Source organism: Archocentrus centrarchus, chromosome 1 (assembly GCF_007364275.1).
Source record: "Archocentrus centrarchus isolate MPI-CPG fArcCen1 chromosome 1, fArcCen1, whole genome shotgun sequence".
In the NCBI taxonomy this organism is placed as follows: Eukaryota; Metazoa; Chordata; class Actinopteri; order Cichliformes; family Cichlidae; genus Archocentrus; species Archocentrus centrarchus.
In genome coordinates, this window is record NC_044346.1 from 25,397,904 (window position 1) to 25,423,886 (window position 25,983).

The 25,983-nt window shown below is 39.0% G+C and overlaps 1 protein-coding gene across 2 annotated transcripts in view; it reads right to left on the reverse strand.

The window, feature by feature from the left end:
* The window catches only part of ntn1a (netrin 1a), a 58,578-nt gene that overhangs the window by 11,912 nt on the left and 20,683 nt on the right, over window positions 1-25,983 (reverse strand). Inside the window, exons 3-5 of one of the 2 annotated variants that reach the window (XM_030734275.1) lie at window positions 16,421-16,609; window positions 7,134-7,283; window positions 5,217-5,270 (exon numbers count right to left, since the gene is read on the reverse strand). In XM_030734275.1, coding sequence (XP_030590135.1) covers window positions 5,217-5,270; window positions 7,134-7,283; window positions 16,421-16,609 — 393 coding nt within the window. The remainder of the gene's footprint in view (window positions 1-5,216; window positions 5,271-7,133; window positions 7,284-16,420; window positions 16,610-25,983) is intronic. The other variant, XM_030734284.1, reaches the window with a different exon arrangement.

Here is a 25,983-nt window from a genome sequence, read left to right on the forward strand (position 1 = left end):
CAAAAAATATTTGTCTCTATGTAAGTACTCAACTGGGGGATTTTTGTGGTGATATCTGTTATTTGTGAATTTTAGATGAAAATTGAGACCACAGCAGAGTGCTTAGCCTTTTTAAAAAAAAAATTTATTATTGCTGGCAGTGTCTGTTCACACAATGCTGCATTGCTTAGAAATAATGAATTTTATGTCCATGTCTTTAGAAGGAAGAATGCAACTTGGAGTACTGTAGTGGAGAAGGCGTGTTGCACTGTGGCTGTGGTTTTCTGTTTGTGCAAAGTGAAAGAAACATTGCACAGATTACGTGTCAAACTAATGGATTACCAATGTGATCAGAATATGCCTTAGTATCTCTTCATACAATGAAGAAACAATGAAAGCAGGGGACATAATAGACATCTATGCATGAGCTGTAAGGTAAATGAAAGCAATGTAGAGAAACAGCAAAGAAGCAGCTTTTATGCAATGCAAATGAAACAGTCAGTACTTTACAGTTACAGTATACAGAGCGGGACTGGTATGCAAACAATTTAACATTCAGCCAAGATGTCAGTATAGTCTGTAGCAGAGTGATTGCCAAACTACCCAGTTGTCCTTTAGTCACAAAAAACTGCATCATCAGAGTCTTTTGCAATGCAGATGCAGAAGCAACACATTCACACGCAGTGAGAATTATCTTGGGCAGAGGACCTGCATTTAACGGCAACTCTGTCACTAAACACCAATACTGACAATGCTGGAATATATATATATATATATATATATATATATATATATATATATATATATATATATATATATATATATATATATATATATATATATATATATATATATATATATATATATATATATATATATATATATATATATATATCGGATTGGTTAAGGATAGAAATTGTGGTTACTGTAATAAAGCAATGCTTTGTGTATTGTTAGGGAAAAGGAGGGAAAAAAAGCACTTGGTGGAGGTGAGGAAAAACATGGTTACTGCAGATATAAAGGGGAAATATAAAAAAATATAAAAGCAGCTCCAAGACTTACCTAGCTGTATTGAATTACAGTACAGGATATCAATACAATACAGCAAGGCACTGAGGTGAATGTTATTGTAAACTGGTGCTATATAAATAAAATGAAATTGAATTTGGAAAATATTTTGGGTCACAGTGAGAACTGCTCATGTACATGTACTTGTACAATATGCACCATCTTCCACTTTGCAACACACCTCATTACAGTAGACTTGAAAACTATGAAAAGCTGCTAAATGTCCAAGTTTCAAAATATCACTACTGCACTAATTAGATCTTGACACACTCTTGATTTTTTTCGATGGAAGATACTCAGTGTAAATATGGCCACAGAGGCAAGGAGCATCAAAGGCAGAAGAACAGTGAGACAAGAAGGTGTAAACGATGGCCCGGGAGGAGGGCTTTCTCCCTGAAGCAGACTGATTGAGAAACAAATTGCAGCAAATAAAGCACATAATTAGATTATAGAGCCCAGTGTGCTGCCCTGCAATGCCCTCCATCGCTCTGTGCTGGGTTGCTTACATTAGAGCTGTGAGTATGGATCCTGTCCAGCAAAGAAAGAGAGAGAAAAAAAGGAAAGAATTGAGAAGGAGCCCCCCCTCCCACTTCTTTCTCATTGTATTGTCAGTGAGTAAAAGATGGTTTGCTTTCAGCCACCAACACAGAGGAGGCTGTTAGAATTCTTGACCTGATTTGAGATTTTATTTTGGGTGGCATGCAATCAATTCTGATGAGTTGGGTCACCGCCCATTACTGTAACCAATGCGTTTCAAATCAGCGTGGACTCCTGTAGGGTATCGCTCAAAGCTTAGCCGGCAGGAAAAACTGTGGCAAAAATTTCATATCATTACAAAAATAAAATAAATTGCAGATAAAAGATGAATGATGATTTGATAGTGTGTGCTTCTGTTTTGGCTCTTTTATTTTTAAATCAGTGTCTTTTTACTTTTATTTATTCTCTCTAAGATCCCATCTTGACATGACTGTAAAGCACGCTGGAGTCGGCAAGTACTTAACAGGGTGTGTGAAGCAAGACTCATATCCAAAAAATCCAAGGAGGGGTCCGCCACAGATTCTGATCACTTCCAGCTTCAGACAAGTCACACACACACACGCAGTATGTAGGGCTGAACCTTGTTATACTTATGAGTATCATCATCGTCACTCCAATTCTCCTTCTCCTCATCATCATTAGTTACTTTCACATCCTGTGTATTCCGACAGGCCAGGGCGGCCATCACAGGTCAGCTGCAGTAAATCTCCTCCACATTTTGTTGCTGCGCAGACGTCTCTGTCACGACCCGTGGGAGTGGCGACTCATGCCATCCATGACCTACCAGCACAATATGTGTTTTGTCTGGGCCACACCATCGGAGGTATTCTCCATGCATTCCAACCCGCCGTGTGGTCAAAAGGGGGGGGCGAGCCCTACTGCAGGAGACAAATTAATATCCACTCCATCTTCCCTCATAACCTCCATTCACACCCTCCACCTTCCCGCCAGCTCCACTCCTCTGCTTCAAGTGAGGCGCAACGAGACACCTGCCTCACAGCTGTGAGCTCAACACCTCATACTCATATACACACATCCATTTTTCATATTTATTTCTAAATTAACTTTCCATGTTTCTTGGTTCCTCAAATCTTTGTGTTTAGAATCCCAACACTTCTTATTTCACACTCTCCATTTACTCCTTTTTTCTGGTTTTCTTCATTTCCCCAAACTTTCTGCAAGTAATCCACTATTTCTGTCATTTTTGTCTCTTCCTCTTCCCTTTTTTTTCTTTTATATGAATTTTTTTTCTGATATGAGAAAAAAGTAATAAATTATAATCATTTGTGTAAAGTGCAAATGCCCTTGGCTTCATATTTTTTTTTACATTTTGTAATATGGCTTGAAAATTTGCACCATGTGGATATTCATTGAGCAAGTTAGGTCTAAAAAAAGGCACAATACATTTCAAAAAAATAATGATTAAAATTAGAATACGCCGTCCCCTACTAGTACCTAATAATAATGATACTGATAATAATAATCGCTTTGATTTAGTATGCAATAATGTTTCTGAAAAAAAAAAAAGAACAGATGAATACTCCACACAAACCACATCTGTTTGCAATCATGAAGTGATATCATAGCTGTTGGAATACCAGGTTAAGCAGAGGTGGGTTTGCTGTGTGACCTTATGAAGAGGCTCAGAGGGTACTGCATGCATCCTCTGGGCCTCAAGACTGGGTGGGCTAGCAGGACCCATCGCCTTTCATGCTTCTGACATGACCGACACAGGATGTCCGTCAAGGTGACGCACCTTACAATCTGCTTCATTTTAGCTTCAAGGGAGAACAGATTGCTTGTTGCATCATAATCCAAACCTTAACACTATCGCCATCAAAAGGCATGATTTCAACCTTAAACTGGATTATACTTAGTGGAAAAGACAGATATAGCGTACTAAAACACACACACACACACACACACACACACACACACACACACACACACACACACACACACACACACACACACACACACACACACACAGACCACAGCCAACCCAACCCCCGAACCACCAGCTGACTTTATTAACTTCTTATTAATTATTATTAATTAACTTCTTTTTAATTTAACAAAATAAAATGAATGTAAAAGTCCCAGTTCCTCAGAATATGTCCTACACTCCTAAAGCAGCCAGATTCCTGACAAGGGGGGGCCCAGAGAAACTCCAGATATTCTAGCTCTGCACCACCCACAGTGTTATGTGAAGACAAAGCGTGAAACAGAGGGAGACGAAGGAGGTGGAGGAGAGCGAAAAAAGATTGAAAGAGAAAAGAAATGAGGTGGAGGAGGGTTGGACAACAGCGATAGCTGGACTGTGCTGTCAGTCAAAGCTGCTCAAGGAAGGTTTGAAACCTCAGAGCACCAAAACAGCTGCAGAAACCTCTTATACACACACACACACTCACTTTCATATAGGTGTATATGTTGGGCCTCCTCCATCTTGATTTGAGAGACAGAAAAAAACATGGCACAAGCCAGATCAACTTTTTCCACCATGTGTGTGAATGAAAACATGGTGCTTATTCTAACAGGGTTTGTTCAGTCATAGCACGCCTGTTTAGCAAGCAAAAAATGTGGTTTTTCCACTTTTCTGTTTCAGATTTGCAGCGGTTATGCCATTTCCTGGGCAACTACTCGAGCCTGTGCCAATCCTAACCAGTAACATGTAACCAGAAATTTAGAAATGTAAATCTCAATAGGATGACAGTTCATACCAGAGGTCCAGAATCTCTAAATGTGAGTTTTAGAAATTTAACACTAATTCATTCTTATATGTGATCTGATCTGGCAAAGTGTGTCTGAAGTCACAGGGGCTAATTCTTAGGCAAATAACATGAATCAGCGCTCTATTGCAGGTCATTTCCAGGTTCATGGGATGTTCTTAGCAACAAGGGAGAGATCGCTTAGATGTTTTGAGTGACATTATCAGCTACCAGTGATGTCATCATTAAAATGGCTTTGCATATGCAAAATTAATTAATGATGACATCACTGGTAGCTGTTCATAGTGTGATAATAGCGCTCAAAACATGTCCTAGCACTAAAGTTAGAAAGTTATAGAAGTTATAGAACTATTTTAAAAAGAAAAATACTAATAAATCCTTTGCTAAGTTATAAAATCCAGATCCCTCCATCGGTCCTCTTACTACACTGCATCAGAGAGGAAAGACTGGGAAAGAGGGAGCTGGGAGAGATGAAATATCAAATCAAACAAACTACTGGGCCCCAATGTTGTGCGCTCAACCAACACCCCACTGTGCCGCAGTTAGACTGATTAATTGTGAAAGTGTGAGAGATTAAAGGAGGCACATCCCAGGGCTGCTGCTAATGGATTTAATATTCATGAAACCCCCCCCCCCCCCCTCCCCACTCCCCAATAAGGAGGGGAAAGGCAAGTGGGATCCAATTTATCCTGCACAGTGTTTTTACACTTGTGGAAAAATATGAGGGAATGAGGAACTAAACTGGTTAAAAATCTCATACTGAATACATTTATCCTCCCACGACATTTTCCTCATTTCCTCCCGGGGACAAATGTGCTTTTATACAGATTTATTGCAACATATAGATAAATAAAAAAAAAAAAAAAAAAAAAGATTAAATGTTTTACTCTCAGCTGTGCTTACCTGATGGCTCCTCTGTGCTGCTGGATGGGGTTGTAGGAGGTGTGACTGGAATCTCTACTCCCAGAGAAAACACGGCAGAGACACAAAGAAAGATCAGTTTCATTATTAAGTGTATCTGTACAGCGCATGAACTTTTGTTGTTGTGTGGATGCATGTTGTTACAGGATGTAAATAGGCACATTCATTAAGGATGGATGAAAATGTGTCAGTGTTAGAGCCCTGAGCTTAAATCTCTGTGAAGATTTAATTATAAATGTTATAGAAGAAATTTCACTAAATATTGTCCTGATGGGGTGTATGGAAGATATCCCAATGGAAATGAATTGCGTCCTGGTGATGTAGGAGTTGAGTCCAAACTTTTGCTGTACTTTTTTCCCTGTAAGTACAATTTAGAGACTTTTTTATTGTGTGTCCTTTTTTTGCCAGTTTGCACCCTGACATAAAAACATTAAAATGTTATATCTACCTGCTGGCTCTTTCAACGTAAACAAGCCTTCCAGTTTGATCCTCTTGTCCCGTGTTAATTGTTAATTATTGCTTTTTAGATTCATAATAAATATAATTAATAGTTTTTAACTAATGTAAATGATCAAGTTTCTGTTTTTACTGCCTCATCCTCCTCTGCTATATCTCGTCACAGAGGCGAACCAAAAAAGAGCTGTTGCCAGTCTGCAGTTGCAAAGACTTGATTCTCCTGGCCCTCCTTCATATATTGCAATATTCAGTGGTGTGTAGGAACTCAACACTTGAAGAAATCATGCATGGAGACAGCCATGTTACTACCAAAGGAGCAAGATGACAACAGATGATGGGATGCATGTATAATGCGTTTTTTTTAATTTTAATTTTTTATTGTGGGTAGAGAAAGGGCTCATCCAAAAGTCTTTGCGGAGTGTTCAGGTAGAATATGAGGAAGGAAAAGTGACATGCAAAGAAAGATCCTGACACGCTGAGGGAAGTGGTGTGGTGATTTCAGCAGTGTGGTCAAGAGTGTATGAGGAGAGAAAGAAAGAATCAAGTCTTTAGGTCAGTTAAAATCAGATTTGATCAGCCTGCATGAGTACTCATCTCCAATATGTGATATTTAAATAATAGGTCTAGTTCTAATAACTCACTTGTGTAAATTTAAACTGACAACACTGGAAAGTAATTTAAACTCAAACTCATAAAAACATGTAGTAAAAATTAAACTTTGCGAGCACTGTTGCTAGCTCAGCAAAGGTTAAAAGAGGAATTGTTGGAAATATTTAATGCTTGCCTCAGTTCTGACTCAATAATATTCCCAGAAATCTGAAGACACTGAATTAAGTCATTGCTTTAATTTGATGTCAGCCACACACATCCATGTAGTAATTTATTCCGCTCAAGAATTAAATTCAGTGTTGTAATGACAATTAAAATATGTTGATTTAAACAAAAGCCAATTAGAGTCCATTAATGTTCCTTGTACTGCATTTATACTGGCTGCCTCTTCTCATGCTGGCTTTAGGTGCACATCTTTTCTCAAGCAATTCCCTTCATTACAAGGCGAGACTGTGGCTTATAAATAGTAAATAAAAAGCTTATACACTTTTGTCTGAGAAAATCTGTGGCTTGGAGAAGGTGATACAGCTTTTGGTCTTTACTCAGATATATGGGGCCAATAAGCCAGGAAGTCTGTGCAGCCATAACCCGGAGGTGCACTTTTATGGTGTGTTTATTTAAGATAGGAAATTCTGGATCTGAGAAAAGATACTCAAACTCTTCTGAAGAAAAGGATGAGACGGTGTGTCTTCCCTTATAGTGTGTGGTGGGTTTGTAGCATATATTTGTGAGTGATTATTGAACATGTACATATGCCTGTCATTACACCTGACCTGATGCCAGGCCATACTGTCCTATAGTGAGGCAGATGTGGTAAAGACTGGTTCCACGTACTTATGCAGGGGGCAATGGGCGAGCGGCTCTGCTGGTAGCCTTTAGCACAGCGGTTGCACGTGATACCAGTCACGCCATCTTTACAGGGACATTGTCCTGTGGTTTGGTTACAGGTTTTGCCAGCAGCACCCACGGGATGGCAATCACATGCTGTGAGGAAACAGAGGAAGAAAGAGAGGCACAGTGAGTGGTCACACACACACACACACACACACACATGTGGGGAGATACAAACATATACTATAGAGTGCAGGTGGGTACACAGCAGCAGTGTGGCAACAATAATAGAGTGGTGAGCGATAGGTGGAGGCGTGCATAGAGAGACAGAATTCACACAGGTCCAACATCAGGACCCAACATTTATTCTGCAGACCGAGTTGAACAGTGACTGAAAGAGCAACACATCCTCCAAGTCTGGAGACATTTCTTGACATTTTGGCACTCTGTGTATTGTAGCTGTCATACAAATGCTGCCACAACATGCTGTCAGCATCATCTTGAAGCACAGATATATCTGTTTATATGTATGTCTGTGAGTGTGGCTGTTTGAAACTGGCAGGGATACTGCTATTTGAACTGGAGACTGCGCATGAAGTGAAGAGAAAAGTTTGTACATGTTTACCAAATGATAAAATAATGGAGGATAATCCTAATTGCCTGTTTCTGATTATTCTCAGGCTTTGAACGTGAGCCTAAAATGTCTGTCATGCTTCCTCCCAAACTGGGGGGTCTATCGAACACATATGCTTCAGGAATGTAATCATTTTCCAAATGCCCACCCTAATCCAAACTCTTAATTTATTTCACGGCCAAACACGTTGAATAATAGATTTTTAGAGTTTTTTTTTTTCATCTGTTTTTGGTACAAATAGCAGTGATTCATGCATGGAGGGGGAGGTGAATTAATAGCTCTTTTAATCTTAACAGGCTAATCCACACCAGAACAGATTTCCTAATCTGTCACCATTTTAACTTTTTTACTTGAAATGTCTACAATGCAAAAACATTGTTTGTCAACAAACTCTCAATGCCATCTTCCTCACTGTGGAAGTATTATATTTTCTGCTTATTTCCTGGAAACCTCGCTGTGCTATTTTTTTCACTGTGATATCTTTGAGTTGGGTCAGGGTCACATCCTTTCCCTTAAGATTTTTTTTCCACCCTGTGTCATTTGTAAAGGTTAAAGTCTTCACGGGTGCAGGTTAAATAATGTGCTTTTTTTTAACTACACAGATTGTTCAGCTCACATATAAAGTTAAAGTTTTTTTGTTTTGTTTTTTACAGCTTGTTCATTTCTCCCATTGTATTTAGTTGAAGTAATACATACACCTCTTCTCTTCTCTCTATCCCTCTCTCTCCTTTATCTGTGTTGCTTGTTTCCTGTGTTCCAGCTTCTGTTGCTGCTCTTATCTGTTCTTGGTGTGTGTGTGTGTGTGTGTGTGTGTGTGTGTGTGTGTGTGTGTGTGTGTGTGTGTGTGTGTGTGTGCGTGTGTGCACGTGCTGTTCAGCCTTCTTATCAGACTCAGAAAGCCTCCTTCAATGTGTGTGCCTGTTAGTACCTTTATCAGACCAATCTGTCACTGCTTTCATTGCTTAGTTATGTTCACTCAGAGGAACAACACTCTCTCACACACTCTCTCACACACACACACACACACACACACACACACGCGGTTTCAGGAAGCCGAATAAAGAGTGTGGAGGCTGCTCCAGCACGTCTTCATGCCTGTAAATTTAGGAGAATGTCAGAGGAGTCCGGTGCAGAGGAGGGCAAAGTGAGTTTCTGCTTGGAGCTTCAGAGAGCTCAGGTTATGTTTTTAAGAGCTTGTGCCCATAACTTCAGCTCAGAGCCTCAAGCCTACTAGTAAATCAAGGTGCACGGCACATGGTGTACAGGTGGCAAACACTCAAGCCTTCTCCTCCTCCTCCACATCTGGTCTTCCTCATCAACTTGAAAGCTGACTGACTTGCTGTCCTGTCCGGTGACAAATTGGCTGACTCAATGACACACCTGTTGACTAAAAGACTGTCTAACTACAGAGGTGTGAGTGAGAGTTTCTGGTTTAAGTGCGTGTCCACTTAAATGGTTAAGTGGCATTGTGCTGTGCTTCATGGATACTCCAGATGGCTCAGGGAGATATGGGGACCAGAGGGCAAGAGGCCCTTCTGTCTCAACACTTCCAGCAAAGAAAAACTGAGAGACATTTAAAATAAGAACCTGGATTATGTATGTAAGAGAACCTGTGACCTTTTTCTAATAACGGAAAACCTGTATCTGGGTGATTAGTTATGTGACACGTGTCTAGATGAAAAAGGAATTCCTAACATTAAAATGAGCCGTTGCCACTGGGAGTTGCATATTAAAGAATGAAAAATGTCCTTAGTTAATGAGGAGAGAAGAAGACTTTTTCAAAGGCAGGCAGTCGGGCCCAAGTCTGAGATTGCACAATGTGAGAATTTTGAGCTCTGCCTATCGTTTACCATAACGCTGGTGTTTGAAGTCTGAACTCCACTCCCTTGTTGGGTTTGTGCATACTGTGCCAGTAAGAATAATTTGTTGGCCCTGGATTAAAGCCAAGCTTCCCGAGTCTGTGTTCTATTATAATTAGGTTTCTGCTCCTCCACAAGTATTTTTGGAGAGCAAAAGAAAGATGTGTGTTACTTAGTTGTTTTACTATAAACAGCTTTCTAAATGGTATGCTTCCCTAATAGAGGGTGCATTCTTGCTTCTTGTATTTTTTAGTGTTTTATTGAGGAGAATAATAGGGCTGCAATGGCCCGAGGAGTCATGTTTTGGCCACTGAGAGAGCCGAAAATGTTTTTCAAGAGCTTATTTTGTGAATGATGTTTAATGTGCAACACATTAAACGCATGTGTGTTCTGCTAATTGAAAACATGATGATATCAGCGCACCCCTGTAAATAAAAACATTTTATAAAAAGCTAAAAGTGAAGCTATATTTTTTGAATTTCTAGCATAAAACATTTTATGTGTGGCCAATAAGAAAAAAATCCTACTGTCAATCGAAGACATATGCTGAAAAGGAGAGGAAAAGAGGTTTTAAGCATGCTATTCTGATTGAAACAGACTATCCCTCAGTCAAAGCCTAATTGTCCCCTGTATGCAAAATATGTTCCTCATCATCCAACTGACCGATGTAATTACATGATGGTTGATGTTCAGATTTAAAGGCTCTGAAGGTTTGAACTTAATCCATCCATCACAGAACCAGTGCCAAGCTTGAGATTAATGTTAGTACATTTTTAGATGTTCTGTGTGGAGGACTAATCAAGAGCAGCTCTCCTTATTTGCTGTGGACTTCTGTTGTAGTTCTTGTCGTTCTGTAGATGGGATCTTAATCAAGTCACCAGTGTTTAACTTTTGGAGCAAAGCCTGTGAGCTAGTTGAGGCCGTAAACTCAATCTGCGCTGCTTGATAAACATGTATACTTAAACACATTTGCAAGTTGATATATAAATTAAATGCCAAATTTCTGACTGCTGCTGGCTGTTCTGACCCTTCCACCCTCCATAATCCACCTATAGGCTACACATTAATCAACAGCTTCTCTATGTGACATATTTGAAGACTAGTGATGCGTTTGGACTGTGGAAGCCAAATTGTAACCACTGTGTAAATAAAGTTGTCTGAACTAAAAGCGATACGACTAACTTTTAAAATAAGCATGAAAGCGATTAAATAGGAAAACCAGATCAGTTATACAGACATACTACTATAGAGTTATAAGTATTATTATCTTTATTATGTGTCAAAAGCATCCAAAGACCACACAGAGGGCTGCTTCTTGTGGCCTTTTCAAATCTGATTCTCATCCCTTTAAGATCAGCTGAAATACACTCAGTATGCGTTATTTAGAGGTTTCAAAGGGTTAAAGATACAAACAAGAGCTGATTGAAAATCCTCCTGAGTTTACACTCTTACTCAATGAGGGATAAAGTAATAAATTTTGGCCTGTATATGTGGCCACCAGGCAGGGCTAACTCTGTAATAGATGTGCCTCTGCCTCTCTTTTCACTCTTGATGACCTCCTATGGAAATGGGCTGCTTTCTAAGAGGATTGTATTACACATATAAAAGCAAACTCGAGTTCTCCTCGGCATGCCCGCACTCCTACAGCACTCATTCTTTTCCAAAAGCCACACAGCAAAAGGCTTTCTCTTTGAGTTCAATAAATAACCAAACCTCTTAATTGCTGTCACTTCGGTGCAGAGCCTGCGCTGCTTGAGGAGCAGACAGAAATTAGTTCTGCGGTTTGAGTTTCATTGAATTATCTTGAGTTATGATGTGGTAAACCTGAGAGAATTTGGCAGGGCAGAAGTTTGAAAGCATGTGAAGGTGTCTGACAGAGGGGAAAAAGTGGTGTGCGGTAACTTTGCTAAGTTCATTAGCAAAGAGAGAGTTGGACAAAGAGACCATGAAATACAGTGACACATACTTTTAAAATCTTCATCAGTAACTTTCCAAATAAAGTTGGAAAAAAATGTTTCAATTGGCAAAAAAAAAAAAAAAAAAAAAAAAAAAAAAAAAAAAAAAAAAAGAGTTCATGCTTCGTATCATATGTCAGCTTGAGGTAATTACCACAGATCCTTTATTATAAGTCTAATTTGATGTAACTGAATACATCAGTAGAACTTGCACAGTGTTTGCTTGTAATTACACAGCGCTAGGAAAGGTGGGAGGTGCATAAACCCTGGCAAATTTCATGGATTAAATTGAACAAAACCGTTTGGGTAAGCTGTCAATTTTATAAACAATGATGAAATCTGTTTATACATCACGTCGCTGAGAGGCAGCGGTGTACGTGAAGGAGTCAAGAAGAAATAAATCCCTAGTGTTGGTGAGATGATTTAGTATTCACTAGTTTGGGAACTCTGATGTAATGAGTGTATGACATGACTCCATTCCTGCTATGAGCCTGTGGGACTATCATTATACTATAACCATAACATTATTATAGATCACATGATTTAATTGTTCAGTGGTTCTGCTCAGGTTTATGTAGAGTTAATTTAACACAATGTTGTGTTTTTCATGAAATAATGGTGTGATGCTGAAATTGTGCAATGCTAATGTTGATTTGACTGGTAATGATTGTAAGCAATCATTTTAGTAATCAATTAATCCTTTGGTGATTTTTAAAATTAATTATTTATAAATAAGATAAGTAATATTGAATAGAATTAAAGCGCTCCATAACGTGTCAAATAAAATGAAAGAAGTGCATTCCATTGTTCTCGGTTCTCAAAGAGACTTCAGATTGCTTGGTTTTGTTTCAAAACAAAAAGATATTAAATTTACAAACCCAATTCCAAAAATGTAAAACATAAAAAAAGACTAACAAAAAAAACCCCATAAAAAAACCATAACGAACAGAATGATATGCCAGCAAATCTCATAAATCCACATTGTATTTTATATCACAAAAGAAAACAGAAAACACATCAAATGTTTAAACTGAGAAACTGGAACTGGGGACTGGAATTAAAAAGCTGGAAAGTAAGTAAGCGGTGCTAAAAAGAAACAGCTGGAGGAACGTTTTGCCACTGATTAGGTTAATTGGCAACAGGTCAGTAACATTATTGGGTATAAAAAGATCATCGTAGAGAGGCAGAGTTTCTCAGGGACAGGTTCCGTAATCTGCAAAAAATTCTGCATCTACAAATTGTGGAACAATTTCAGAATAATGTTCCTCAATGCAGAATTGTGAAGACTTGGAATTTGTCATCATCTACAGTACATAATATGATCAAAAGACTCAGAGAATCTGCAGAAATCTTGCAAGGGACAGACCTGAAAATCAGTATTGGATGCCTGTCGTCTTTGGGCCCTTGAGTTGCACTGCATTAAAAACAGACATGATTCTGTTGTGGAAATTACTGCATGGGCTCAGGAACACTTCCAGAAATCAGTGTCTGTGAACACAGTTCATCCACACACACAGGTTAAAACTCTATTGTGCAAAGAAGAAGTCATGTGGGAACATGAACCATCTTATCTGGGCCAAAGCTTATTTAATTGATTGAGGAAAAGTGCCTACAGAACTGGCAGATAGCACAACTGGAAAGACATTATCAATGATCCAAGGTATATACAGGTTTTAGAGCAGCATATGCTCCCATCCAGACATCTTTTTCAGGGTAGGCCTTGCACATTTCAGCAAGACAATGTTACACCACATACTGCATTTATTCCAACAGCAAGGCTTCATAGTAGAAGAGTCCGAGTGCTGAACGTGCCTGCCTAATGTCCAGCCTTTTCACCAACTGAAAATATTTGACACATCATGAAGCAAAAAACACAGCAAAGAAAAACCAGGGCTGTTGAGCAGCTAGAATCCTGTGTCAGGCAGGAATAGGACAACATTCCTCTTCCAAAAGTCCACAAACTGGTCTTCTCAGTTCCCAGAAAGTTTACAGACTGTTGTTAAAAGAAGAAGGGATGCTACACAATGGTAAACATGGCCCTGTCCCAACTTTTCTGGGATGTGCTGGCTGCTGCCATCAAATTTAAAATGAACTAAATGGTACATTTTCTCAGTCTAAACATTTGATGTGTTCTATTGTGAACAAAATATGGGTTTGTGAGATTTGAAAATTGTTGCATTCTGTTTTCATTTATATTTTACGCTGTGTCCCAATTTTAATGTTTTTTTTTTGTAGTGAGGATCTGACAAAAACAGGAAATTATTTACTGCTTTGCTTTTGAAAAACTGAGAACAGAGTCCGACATGGACATGGATTTATCTAATCGTTCAATTTATTTATTTAATAATTCAAATATAAGCAAGACTCTAAGAGACAGCTAAACAGCAACAGAAGGTACACAGATGCACGATGCAGAGGAGGAGATGGGGGAAGCAGAGTTTCTCTTAAGCTCTGAATCAGAAGCATGATTTATCAGGAAAGCGTTACACAGACAAAGAATGCAGAGCCAGTCCCACATAGATGTCAGACTTTACTCCGGATGTCAGAGGTCCATACTAGGTGCATTCTTCACAGCTTTCGACTGTTTTGACTTAACGTCATGACTCATTTATCCAAAATTTCGCAACATCAAATTAGTCATCAGTGTATGAGAACACATTTTCACATCAGTGGATATAGAATTATTTTTCTTCTTTTTCAGCTAAACCACTTGCTATTGATGGTAAAAACATTTTATTGTGACATTAACTGCGGGTTTTCTTATAATACTCATATTCTATTGCTTTAACATGGCCTTTCTGCTTCAGAATGGTAACTACTTTATTCTTTTTTGACCCAAACACTTGTTTTTAAGGTTTCTCATGTAAGTGGCTTTAGAGAACACTGAGAAATCCCCAGTGTAAGAAAATAAAAAGTAATAAAAGTAGTCTGTAATCATATGAAATATAGTGACTAAATCATCAAATATAACGTATTCTTTTAGCGAAGATGATAAAATAGGATATTTGTTACTGTCTACATTTCTTATTTGCACAGTAGGACCATAAGGCATCTAGTTTTCCAGCATGAGGAACTAACGCCCATGCACGTGAGTTATGAGATGCTGAAAGAATCAAGTCTCGGACACATGAGAAGAGATGTAAAAACAACAAAAAAAGAGGATAAATGTCCCAAATAAGCCAGCCTGGTAGACACAGCAGCAGATAGGGGTTAATGATACACAACGTCCTGTCATGATGAATGCGTGTTTGCATTCCTGGCCGACCAGAGAATAGGCCCAAAGCCATGGAAGGTGTTAAAATCACTTTAGGAATATTGGTCATGAGTGACTTGAAGCGGTGAATTACTTCTCGAGGCCTTTGTTATTGATTTGTCTTTGCGCTGAGAAGAAAATGTGCTTGTTATGGTTGCTGGATGACAGGAATTTAATGTGACTGAGTGAAACATCTGTGACGTTCTTTTGCATTAGGTCAGTAAATGTTTTTGTTGCAGCAGCATGAAGCATGTCAACACATAAAAAAATGCACTTTCTCCAAAGTTTTATGGTCAATACTAAGAAATGAAAAGACACCAAGGACAGATATCTTTCATCATTGGTATCATTTGTATTAGTCATGAGCGCAGCTGACTACAACACAGCTTCACACAATACCAGATTTTTTTTTCGAGACATGACTCCTCTAAACTGACATAAGGGTAGGTTTTTTTTGTTTTTTTTTTATTAATTTATTTTTTTTAACTTCCTGTTGAATGGTATAAGAAAACTCAGGCTCAAACTGTCAACTGGGAACTAATATTATCGACCGCATTTGGAAGGGAGTGCTTTGAAACCATCAAACAGGTATGCTTGTGTTTTTGCGTATGAGTTTAGATGTTTTATCCATACAGAGTCTGTAGGAGTCTCTGGGCCTGTTTGCACAGGGATTCAGTTCCTGTTATCTTTCCCTGCAGCTATAGGAAAAGTGAGAAAACATACTCTCTCTCTTTTCAGTCTCTGTCACTTCTTTCTCCGCCTCCACCGCCTCTCTTTCTTTGACCCTTATTAGCTACGGTAAGGGCTGATGGCATGCGATTCATCCAGCAGTAAGTAGTGAGCACACCTGCATAGGGGCGTGTCCTCTTCCTCTCGCCTTCTTCTTCTAACACATCAGTCCTCCCTCCCTCCCATCTTTCATTCTCCTGCCACCCTTCTGGTCTTGACTTTTTGCTTTGTTTCCTGCTTTCTTTTCAATCCGTTTTGCAGCCTCTGAACCAATCTCCCTGGGTTCTCATTAGTCTTTGACTTGCACCAAGGATCACTTCACACCTCAGCTCTGTTTGTTTTTCTTGTCCTGTCATCCCCTCACCCCACTGCGAACTAAGCCAAATAACTCAGCGTCGACGAGGGAACACCCAGCCCGACCCAGCCATACCACCACCACCACCTCCACAATCCCAAAAGACCCTCAACTCATCTCTGCTGACAGAGGAAGATGAGGGTGAGACAGGCTCAGGAATGTGAAGACCACAGGCTTCCCTCCACTTCCTGTCAATAATTTAAAACTGTTTCAAATCAGACCCAATATCTCTGTAGTAGCTGGTAAACAGGTTAAATAGGAAAGTAAATATCATAATGTACTAGCTATGTCTTAAATATTCTGCAATAAATATTTTAATGAAATTTTTTAAAAGTAATTCTAAATCCTTTTATTCCCACTCTAATAGAAGCAATGCACATCATAATCTTAACATTGGCTTGTATGTACAGTATTCGCTCGATGAAAGCCAAAAGGCTTCTCGTTGAACTGGATCAAACTGAGCACCATTCACTCACAAAACAAAAGACAAAAAAGAGCCCTGTACCTTTGCAGGCTTTCCTGTGTGAGATAGGTTTCGACAGGTCTCTGTAGTAGCCCTCCTTGCAATAGTGGCAGTGGCGACCTGCTGTGTTGTGGCGACAGTTGAGACACACTCCTCCACTCTTCCTTCCCGATAGTTTGTAGAGCTCCATGTTGAAGCGACACCTTCGGGCATGAAGGTTACAGTTACAGGCTGTGGAGGAAACACAACAGAGTGCAAACAGATTCAATTAGTTTGATTACGTATGTTTTACTGAGCAGTTCTTTTTAATCAGTTCTGATGTAACCAGCCAGCTGGTTACATTATTATTACTGTTTCAGTATATTTTGTGTTTTAAGACTGATCCTTTTTTGATCTTTTAAATTTATTTGTTTCATTATTATTTTTTTCAGAGGCACTGCAGATACTAAAGAGAGGGTTAAAACTCATATTTTACTTTAGCTTTTTTCACTCCTCTTCATCAAATATTGTTATATTCCACACAACTCTTCTTTTCCTAAAGGTCTTCTCCAGAGTCCATACTGTACTAGATAGAAAGTGAAAGGCTTGTATTACCATCTCTCCATTACATGCAAATCCCTGCAAGTATGTGTGAGACCCCTCTCTGCCTCTTGTTTACTGATGAGTACAGTTGCCAGTGCTGAGTTTAATTAGCCGGCTAATGTTTATTCATGACTTTCTGGCAGCAGAGTAAGGCAGACATGCCCAACTTCATTAGGGCTGGCCGTCCGAGACACCAGTCCTCCTCCACCACAGACACATTCATGCATTATTAACTGCAGCACTTCTGATACAGTTTGTGGCTCTACTGTGTGTGGTTACACACTGTACAGTGTGTGTGTACCTAAAAGGGGTTATCTGGATCCGACTATGTCCCATGGTCGGTTCATCTGTCCAGGCGTTTCAGCATGGAAAACTCGTGTTATCATCTACCCGTCATAATGGAGGAAGGCTGAGGGCCTGCTTCACTCAGCATCCCTCAACCAGATTTCTCACTGGTGCTTATTGTGTGTACATTTCTGAGTTTTTAGTTTTTTCTGAATGTGTCTGGGACCTCTGAGACTCCTTCTCTCCACTCTACAGACCTAATTACAATATCTAAAACACACACACACACACGCACACACATCTCAGAGTCTTATCTGTAGTGACTTGACTTTCTTGGCTTTCTGTCTTTCCTCCAGGACAGCACTGGTTTAATTAGTCATGTTTTTTTTTTTTTTGCTTGTTGACCCTCCCTGCTTCATAATTTTGGTCATAAAACTTTGATTCATCCCATTTTAAAAGTAAGCTAAAAACAAGAATTACCTTAATAGTACAAGATGGTAATATTTCCAAGACATTTAGTGGGAATGAAAGATATATTCTACCTTGAATCAGTTTAAATAGTAATCTTTACACCTGTGTTCTCCAACCTTAGCTGCCTGGATGTAGAACTGTATTTGTGTCCCAGATATGATGTTGTTTGTTGTTTTGTTGTTTTGTCTTGAGCTAGATATACATCTGTTCATGACTCTGCTTCCTGGCTCCACTCAATAACCCCTAAAATCCAGACACAGACACGACCCTTAACATGGTATCTATGTGAATGCAGAAATGCTGGGATATTTATTGCACAAAATAAATCACCAACTTCTTTTAGCCACAGAAAACATATAAATACACAATGGATTCAATTATGTGCTGCTTAGGCAACTCTCAAATGATCAGTGTCTCAGTATTAAAATCCTTGAGCCAATCAATCCAGCCTCTCAATGCCAGGGGGGGTAGGCTCAGTCTTTTCAGCTTCTTTTCTGCTTCAAGCCATAGCTGGTGAAAGCTATCTCTGAGCATGCCTGCAGGTAAGAGGGATTGCTGTAGAGAGGAGTAAAGCTGGTGAAGGAGCAGTGCATGGCCTCTGGCCTGCAGGCATGTTTTTGTTACACTACAAAAATAGTTTCACACCCTTTCTGAACAGGCCCCCATGAGAATGATCTCATTTGTACTAAAGGCATGTTGGTTATAGTAGAGCTGGATTTCAAGACATTATACTTCATTAGAGATTATCTCAGATAATTGAGGTGAATGCCCACTTCATCTAAACATTTACACTCGCTTCACAAATCCTCTTCAATGACCCTCAACTTAGAAAAAAAAAGATACAAACTTGGTATCATGGAAACATGCTTACTGATCATTAAATCCAAGTGGTTGGTTGAAAACTATATCATCAAGGATTTGTCCAAATTAAAGCACAGATTAATTCAAAATGGCTGTCTGGGATGCACATATTAGGAGTCCTGCATTTTTTAAAACTATGTCATTTAACAGCACATTTTACACTTCTAGTAGATATTTTTATGATAATTATATCTAACAAAATTTATGTTTTGTAATTTTTTTTTTAATAATCAGTGTTATAAAGACTACCTTTATCTTTAGGACGACCTAGGCCTGTTTTCAATCAAGCTAATTGCTTCAGTCTGGATAGTGAGTCTGTAGTTGCCTGTATCTGCCCCCAGGTGTGCAGTAAAAGGAAGTGTGAAGTGATACCTTTTAAACAAGTGTAACTGAATTAGCTGGATGAAGCTAAGCTTACTTATAGCTTTTCAGCACCTCCTGTAGAGCGGACCACTGCTATTTTAAATGACAGCGAGCTGCATTTAAAGCTTGCATCTATTACAAACTTGCAGAATTTACCAAGAAACTGATTTGTTTATTGGATGTTGTCGTTTTCTGCACTTCCCGTGTCTCTGTGTGTGTTTTGGAAAGTTGGCTAATTAGTTTCTTTGAATGGTTCCCAGCCTCCATCAACTGACCTCAGTCTCATAGCAGTACAGGGGCAGCCTTCCCGCTGCTAATTAGAGGAGAAATTCAAGCATCAGAGCTGGAGGTTGAGGTTAAGCTCATCATACTCACGATAAGCCTGGTAATTGAGCAATGTTGGTCACAGCAATGATGTGTTGTAAAGAGACACTCAAGCAAGTGATTTCTGCCACTTTCACTCCAAATCGTCTAAGCTGCTGGCTGCTCATTACCACAAATATAAAGGCCCACATCAGGAAGAATAAGTAGCCAAGAAAACTGGAAAAAGCAAACACCAGTCATATTTGTTGTACAATATCATTAAATATCTAACCTCCTACAACTACACGATTTTTTTCATCAGTCATGAACCAATATATAAAATGTTGCTTCCAGTTTTTTGCAAGATCTATTAAGGTCACACCCATATAGAAAGAAAACCAAAAAAAGGCATTAATGTAACAAAACATTTATGCCCGTATGTCCTGTAAGACTTATTTGTCTTATCCTATAATATACTGATGACGGTGGCCATAAAGGAAATCTTATGTCACATAATTTTTTTTTTAGTTCTTTTAATATGGTTATCAGAGGCAAATCTCATATTTCCACAGGTCTTAGGTGATGCTAGCCTACCTGCTCCTTCACCACCAATTCTCACCCAAACAGACCGAGCAAAGCAAAACCCAACACCACTGCATGTAAGCAGGGGAGCAGCTGGAGGTCTGCTATTCTGTGCCCCACTTTCAAACAAACACCAAGGGGAGTCCACACATGAACAGTTTACTTTTAATCCTATGGATGACCCCAAAAGTAATCAGATTAACATCTAACCCACCCCTAAGGCTGAACGGAAAAATACTGGCCTTTAATACTTTGTCTTTACTTTTGGTGTGAAAAGGTTTGAGGGGACAAAAAAAAAAATAGCCCAGAGTTTGTTATAATTTATCAGTGAAAATATTTTCCCCAGATATCTTGACCAACTTGCTAAAACTGTAAAACAAATTTTATCCCCCTTAAACTTAAAACATGCACACATGTATGCACACTACATTTGGATCTCCCTCACTCTTATAAAACACAAGCACTACTTGTCATGTATATCACAAAAAAATCCCCAAATGGAGCTGCAGGGTTTCACAGTTTAAGATAATCAATTGATTAATAAATCAATATATCAAGCTGTATTTAGCTACAATATGTTTTTGCATTAATTAAAGGTGAATTCAAATGTCAAACAAGTTAAAATTCAGGGCTGCTTACATCTAAAAATCATGATATTTCTCTTCTTTTTTGGTATTTTCAAGTCAAGACCAGTGCATAAAATACAGTATATCTTAATGCGGGAGTCAGGTAATTATGGTAGACAGCATTCACCCTTAAATTTGCCTAAAGAAATACCGTAGTAGGTTTATCATTAAAGTGTCAAAAGTAAAAGTACTCCATCTTAATTTACAACCTAGTTGAGTTAAAAGACTAACACACCTTTAAGTTGTAGCAGACTAGAAACAAAAATTGAAAGAAAAAGGAAATATTCACAGTTTACATATAAACAGTATTGGAGTAAATTTAATTTAAGAATTAGATGAACTGTTTAAGTGGTGGTGACTGAGCTCAGCCATGCATATAGTTAACAGACAGCAACCGCAAAAATATTATTGTAAGCTGAAGGATGTACTTGGCATCCTTGTGCTTATAGAGGAACGGCAAAACAAAAAAAGAAAAAAAACAGTGCAGCTATTATGCTCAAACATCTGGGATTTCAGCACAGGTATCACAACTGTTTTGCAACCGAATTAATTCCTCTTTGCAGCAAAGTGTGATTTAAAGGCATTACATTAGTCACAGGTAACTCTAGTGGCGCCCATGTTTGTGTGGAGACAAATGAAGATCTCCTGATCGTGGAATTTTCCTGTGAAGAATGAATCACCCATCGCCGATCCACTGACAGCCACTGTTTCTCCCAAAACAATGAAAGAATTTCACTTTTTTAAAAGCCGCCATAATAACTGTTCAACCAAAACAATGTGTGATGTGAAATTACAGAAATATTTACATTCACTCTGTAGCCAACATGTACCGCATATTTTACTACTGATTACATATCAGCTTATGAATACATTTCTTGGCTACAGTCATTTAATTGTATCCTGTTTCCAGGATCTGGTTCAACTGTTTATTTAGTTTTTTATAAATTACATCAAAACTCCTTTTTATCTTGTGCTTGTTGAGCCCAGCACTGGCACGATAAAGGCAGGAATTACTAAATAAAAACAGAGCTAAATGAGAGTGTTTAAGGCACAGAGATGACAGATATACTAAATTCAGTGTCTGAAGTTCTCTTTGGGTACAGAACAATCATGCCATGAAGGATATTTATTATTTTAGATGTTGCCACAATAGATTTAGGCCCCGTTTTTTCTATTTCTATTAAACTAAATTATCTTTTTGACTACAATGATTGCTGTATTCAACTAACTGTTGAGTCAACGGCAGTCATTTTAGCAAAGAACTGTGTTTCATATTGAGTTTTTTGAAACATTTGTAAATGTCTGAAACTGGGATAAATAGAAAAATAAAGTCCATTTTGACAAATACAAAATGTTCCATAAGATTTCTCTTTTGCCTCTTTTTATTTCCACATTTTCACTGCAACATGGAGCTGCAAATCTTACCCCTACTTGCAAAGGGTAAGGCTTTCAGAAAAATTGGAAAATAGACCATCTAAACGAGAGGTAACAGCGGTAATGAGAAGGAAGGGTGAAGTGTGTGAGGGAGCTGATGTTTTTTTTTTGTGTGGACCTGTTTGATGTACATGTATAGTGGGAAGCACCCTGGGAATGCCATGGAACTAGGGTGATGGAGCGAGCGATCAGACGAGTGGGAAGAAGTTATGGATGGGAGAGTGAGGCGCCCACTGCAGAGATTATATCAGGTTAATTTAATTCCTTTATTGCAGCCAATTAGCCGCAGCACTTTAGCCCCTTGTGAGCCCTCTGGCCCTCTTCACTGTGCCTCTAATAACCCCTAACTAAACTCTGGATCTCTGCCGTCCCCAAAGGAGGCCCAGTTTCAGTATTTTTAATAAGCAGTTTGCCTCATACACTATGTACTAAGGGTAAAAGAAAATTCAAAAAGAAAATGAAAAAAAGGAAAATATATACAGACAAGAAGAGAAAGAAAGTGGCTGAGAAAATAAAAAATGAGGCAGACAGAAGGATGGAAAGAGATCAATTTGCTGCTGTTGCTGCTACTTGTGGGCCTGACTTGAGGAGACTTGACTAATTGAGATCAGGTCATACAGAATATTCATCAGTCCTGCAGCATTATCAAAGGCAGATTAAAAATGCAGTGTGGACTGATTTCGAGTGGACAGATTCCATTTGCTGTCAAGCAGCCGTTACCTTCTTGTCAGACCCTTTTTCAGTCAACCTGTTTATCTAGCTGTCCTTTCTTTATTCCATAATTTAACATGCAGAGTTAAAAAATATATATTTTGCCTAAATTTTGCAACTCTTAGTGTACATATGCAGAGCATAGTGCATGTTCTGTCCATGGGTGATAAAATTTAGTTTAACTGAATGATGCAACTAAAGAGCTGTGAGAACTGGCTTGCTTCACATCAAGCAGTGATCCCTCATGAAGATATTAGTAATGGAGTGAAGGTCAGTGTTAAGCTATGGATTTACAGTAGACTGAAGTAAATAATACCAGAAGAGGACACAAGTTAATCTACACAGTTCCTTATCCAGCTCTCCTCACTGCTCTAGTATTAAAAGTCTGAGAACAAGAACAGAAATATAAACAATATGGAAAATAAAATTTTAACTGACATTTTTTTCTTTACAAAAAATAAGAGAAAAGAGATACATTTAATTTCCTGATATAAATATTAAACTTTGGTTTTAGGTTTTTAAGTTCCATAGTATTACAGCAACAGTACCCTCATTCATTTATATTAGATAGATTTCTTTAATGGTAATGTAATTACAAATTGGATACATTTAGGTAACGATCTTCTGCGATGATTTCCAATTTTTTTGCATGTTGCATGCTGTACTAATTCCAGTAATTACATTCTCTTCTGTTAAGTTTCCCTTTGCACACTGTATGACAAATAAAACACATTTTAAATGACTTTACCAGTTTATTACCAGTTTTCATTTATACAAAATAAATAAAATTAAGAATGAAAATGTGCAGATACTGCCCTATCAATGTTTTTTTTCCCCCTTGCAACTGGGTTTGCATCAAAACCGATAAAGGAGACTCAAGTTAGTTGTGTTTGCACTGAAGAGAACACATTTATGGAACTTATTTTTCTCTGTTATGTCTTAAATAGAGAATACAAATTAAACAGATGTGACTGAAAAGTCCTGACAACTCAACATAATTTTAAATGTACATTTCATTTGTGTACACAATTGCCTTACCATCTATAGCAGCCTACAGCAGCAGGCCAACTTACTGCCGCATGCTGAGCTAAATGGCCCATATATTCACTCGCTGTCTGCATGTGGGGGCTAATAAGGCCTTTCCTTTTTCAAGAGTCTAACTAGCCACACAGAACCACAACAACAAAGAAAGGCCTAATGGCCTCCAATTTCCCGCATTAGTGCCCATTTAATGGCTGACCTGCCCTCTCGTTAGGCAGCGCAGCATGGGAGCACTTCTCAGCCTCGATGCGTGTGCACAGACTTTCTCACACACACACACACACACACACACACACACACACACACACACACACACACACACACACACACACACACACACACACACACACACGCACACAGAGTCTTTCACCCTCCAAAGCCACACTGCCTCAGGCCCCTGCAACACTTCCACCCCACGCTGAGACTGCATAATAGACCAGTTTGTAAAAGGGCTGTCCTGTGATCAGTGGTGCATCCATTTGCTGAGTAATCAAGGATCTTTTGTCTGAGCGGTGTGCACAGAGCAGTGCGTGTGTGAGACGGTATGTGTGCATGTGCAAGTGTAGGTGTGCACACTCGCATGAGAGAGTGAGCCTCTCTTCCAGTCTGTCTTTATTTTTGCGTCCATTGCCGTTAAAGTGTGTGTCTCCAAGTGAGTGTTTGCGTAATTCCCAGATAAAGTGGCGTTGCCTGGAAAAGATCTCCTTCAGTTCGTGTCTATGGGAAAACAACAGCTGACATACAGTGCAGGAATAAAAGGACCCCGGGTTGAGCCACAGAGGGGCTGACGAGAGTGCGTTGTGTATATGTCAGCTATGCCATAAAAATGCCATGGGTGGAGGATGACATTGGCAGGTCCTATTCAGCGCTATAGTGGTGAAAGGCCTTTTAGGATGAATAAAGATTCTTAGGCCCTGTCAGGTCTCCATAGCTCCCAGCTGAACAATACCCACTAAGAGCAGCTGTCTTAATAGCATAAGGGACTGACAGCTTTAGGAGTAATGCAATGCTGAAAGCAGTATCTACATAAACTTTGGCTGAGTTCCTACAACGATCTGCTGTGTGATATCCCAATATAGTCAGATAGCAAACTGTTTCTTAGATAGTTTTAACAATGAATGTGTCCTGTATGTTTCTTGTACACATTAGGGCTTTAAGGAAACTGAACTGACAACGTTGGCAGAGCCATATTACTTCTATATTCAAGAGCACTATGTGTGAACGGATGTAGTGGCACGATAGCAAAAGATTTCTCCTGAGCGTGATGATGATTGGAACTAACTGGATTTACAGTTCCTGTATCAGGAAGACCAAAAATTTCTGTGCTCACTTAAGAGGGCTTTTGGGTTTTTATTGAAAGGCCATGAGTGGGAATAGTGTATAAATGTATTGTGTTTGACTGATGAAGCAATGTTTCTTTTACAAAGTAAGCGTGGATTATTGAAACAAGTGCCTGATGTTTCTTTCCGCCATCAATGTCTGATCTGATAATCACAGTGTGAACTGTTTGAGACTCAGCTCCTTTTCAAGTATTAGCTGTAAATCAGTTGTGCAATGGTTTGAAACCACAGTACAGCTCCTTGTCACCTGGCTGTCAAAGCCAAGCATAATAACCTTTCTCCACAGTCTTGCTCTCTGTTGTTTTACATCCAGCCATTACCCAACCCTGTCTCCTTCGCTATAAGCATCACACATCTACAAACTCCACTAAGGCATAGGAAGCAGGCGAGACAGATCTCCAAATCTTCCCAAAACAAAGGCTCTCCCTGCTCATGTCAAACATCACCTCCAGTCTGTTTACTTAGTGAGTTTGGTTTCTATGGGACTAGCAGATCCATAGTGTTTTGGGTTCATATATCTCCTGGCAGGTTGTCTTGTGCATTGCTGGCCCTGAGGCTGACAGGGATGGGCTGGTGCTGTCAGTGTTAGACAATAAGACAGAGTTTACACAAGGCTAACTCATGCTTCTCCATAGCTGTGATTCATACTAATCCCACAACCTCTGCAATTAAAGTCATCTTTGTCTTCCAACAATGTCAACTAAAGATTTTAAACCCATCATCTTTTAACAGAATACAGTTGGCCAACATTAATTGGCTGAATAAATAAATGGTGTTTGAAGATTAGATGTTTAGAAGATTAGGTAAGTTGGTTTTGGCTTTTTAGGCCAAAAATAAAGAGATTGTTTGTTCATTTGTAATTCTGAGAAAAAGTAGTGAAGACATAGGATACCTTCATCAGCAGTCACAATATCCACACTCTTTCTTTCTTATGTGGCTCCCCCCCCCCCCCTTCAAATGTATTTTATATCTACAGCATGTGAAGAAGAGCCCAATGAGTGACGTC